Consider the following 1,482-nt stretch of genomic DNA (forward strand, 5'->3'; position numbering starts at 1 on the left):
TCCATGGGCTGGAGGAGTGGCGTGGTGTTGGGTGGGAGATAAAGGACCTTGATGAACCTGAATTCATCAAGAATGTCCTCTTTGAGGCCAGGAGGATGACCAGGGCCATTGTCGAGGACCAAGAGACATTTCATTGGCAGGTTTTTCTCAGCCAAATATTTTTTGACTACCGGACCAAAGCACAGATTAACCCATTCTGTGAAGAAATGCCGGGTAACCCAAGCCTTAGCATTAGCGTGCCACGTCACTTGCAGTTTTTCTTTCAAGATCCTTTGGCTCTTGAAAGCACGTGGGTTTTCAGAGTGGTACTAGCAGTGGCTTGACCTTACAGTCACCGCTGACATTGGCACAAGGCTAGAGTTAACCGGTCCTTCATGGGTTTATGGCCCTGTAGTCTCGTCTCTTCTGCCGTGATGAAAGTCCTCCTGGGCATCTTCTTCCAGAAAAGGCCAGTTTCATCACAGTTGAAGACTTGTTGGGGGATGAAGCCATGTTGGGCGATAACCGAGGCAAAGGTTGTGACGAAGTCCACCGCGGCTTTCGAGTAGGAAGTTGCTGCCTCCCCATGCCTCACAACCGAGTGTATCCCAGTCCGTTTTTTAAAGTTATTTAACCAGCCACAACTGGCTTTGAAGGCTTCTGCTGGTGGTGAAGTCTCCCCTCTTTCGGCTGCTTGCTTCCCTTTCAAGTCATCGTAGAATCTGCTGGCTTATTCACATATGATAGTCTCGGTCACACTATCTCCTGCCAAGTGTTTCTCCTTTATCCATATTAAAAAAAGTCTCTCCATCTCGTCATGGATATCACTGCGCAGCTTGGAAAGGATGGTTACTCCTTTGGAAGGCTTGGTGCTCTTTATAGCATCCTTCTGCTTGAGGATGGTACATATAGTCGATGTACTGCTCTTGTAATGGCGCGCCGGCTCAGTCACTCTTACGCCACTCTCATGTTTTGCGATTATTTCATGCTTCATCTCCATTGTCATCATACGCTTTTTCTTCTCAATACCCTTATTAGCACTCGCTTGCTTTGGACCCATTGTTTATTTAATGAATTATGTACCGATTCATGCAAAAATCACATAAAAAAAAGTAAACAATATGGCCGATGCTCGGAGATAACTTTACGCTACGGAGATCCAACGGGAAAGTCCGAGTGATGCTGTCCTTGTGCGCAGCCTCTCGCACACACGGCCACCCTGCGGCCGCATAAGGAACTACTGTACCCCGTATCTCAAGTTTTTCCTCGTATCTCAGAATAAAAATTTGCTCGGAACTCTCCTCGTATCTCAATTTTCTCGTATGCTTGGTCGCTCGTATCTCAAGGTATTACTGTATATGATATTGTGTGAATTAATTTGTAAAAAGATTTAGTGAAGACAGCATCTTATGTTTAGAAATCCATTGATGAAGTCATGAGTTTGCTGGCTCTTTCTCATAAGTTAATTTCTTGTCATTCCAAAACATTTTATACATACAGTAC

At 45.1% G+C, this 1,482-nt stretch overlaps 1 protein-coding gene across 1 annotated transcript; it reads right to left on the reverse strand.

Moving 5' to 3' along the window:
* Positions 1–709: 709 nt before the first annotated feature.
* LOC137659994 (putative CENPB DNA-binding domain-containing protein 1) lies at positions 710–1,039 on the reverse strand. The gene has a single exon (XM_068394730.1). It carries the CDS (start codon positions 1,037–1,039, stop codon positions 710–712), a length of 330 nt encoding a protein of 109 aa, XP_068250831.1.
* Between the last annotated feature and the right edge of the window lie 443 nt (positions 1,040–1,482).

Source organism: Palaemon carinicauda, chromosome 20 (genome assembly GCF_036898095.1).
Source record: "Palaemon carinicauda isolate YSFRI2023 chromosome 20, ASM3689809v2, whole genome shotgun sequence".
NCBI classification, from domain to species: Eukaryota; Metazoa; Arthropoda; class Malacostraca; order Decapoda; family Palaemonidae; genus Palaemon; species Palaemon carinicauda.

Excerpts from the sequence above, each read along its gene's own strand:
- LOC137659994 (XM_068394730.1), bottom strand. The coding sequence starts at position 1,039 with ATGGGTCCAAAGCAAGCGAGTGCTAATAAGGGTATTGAGAAGAAAAAG.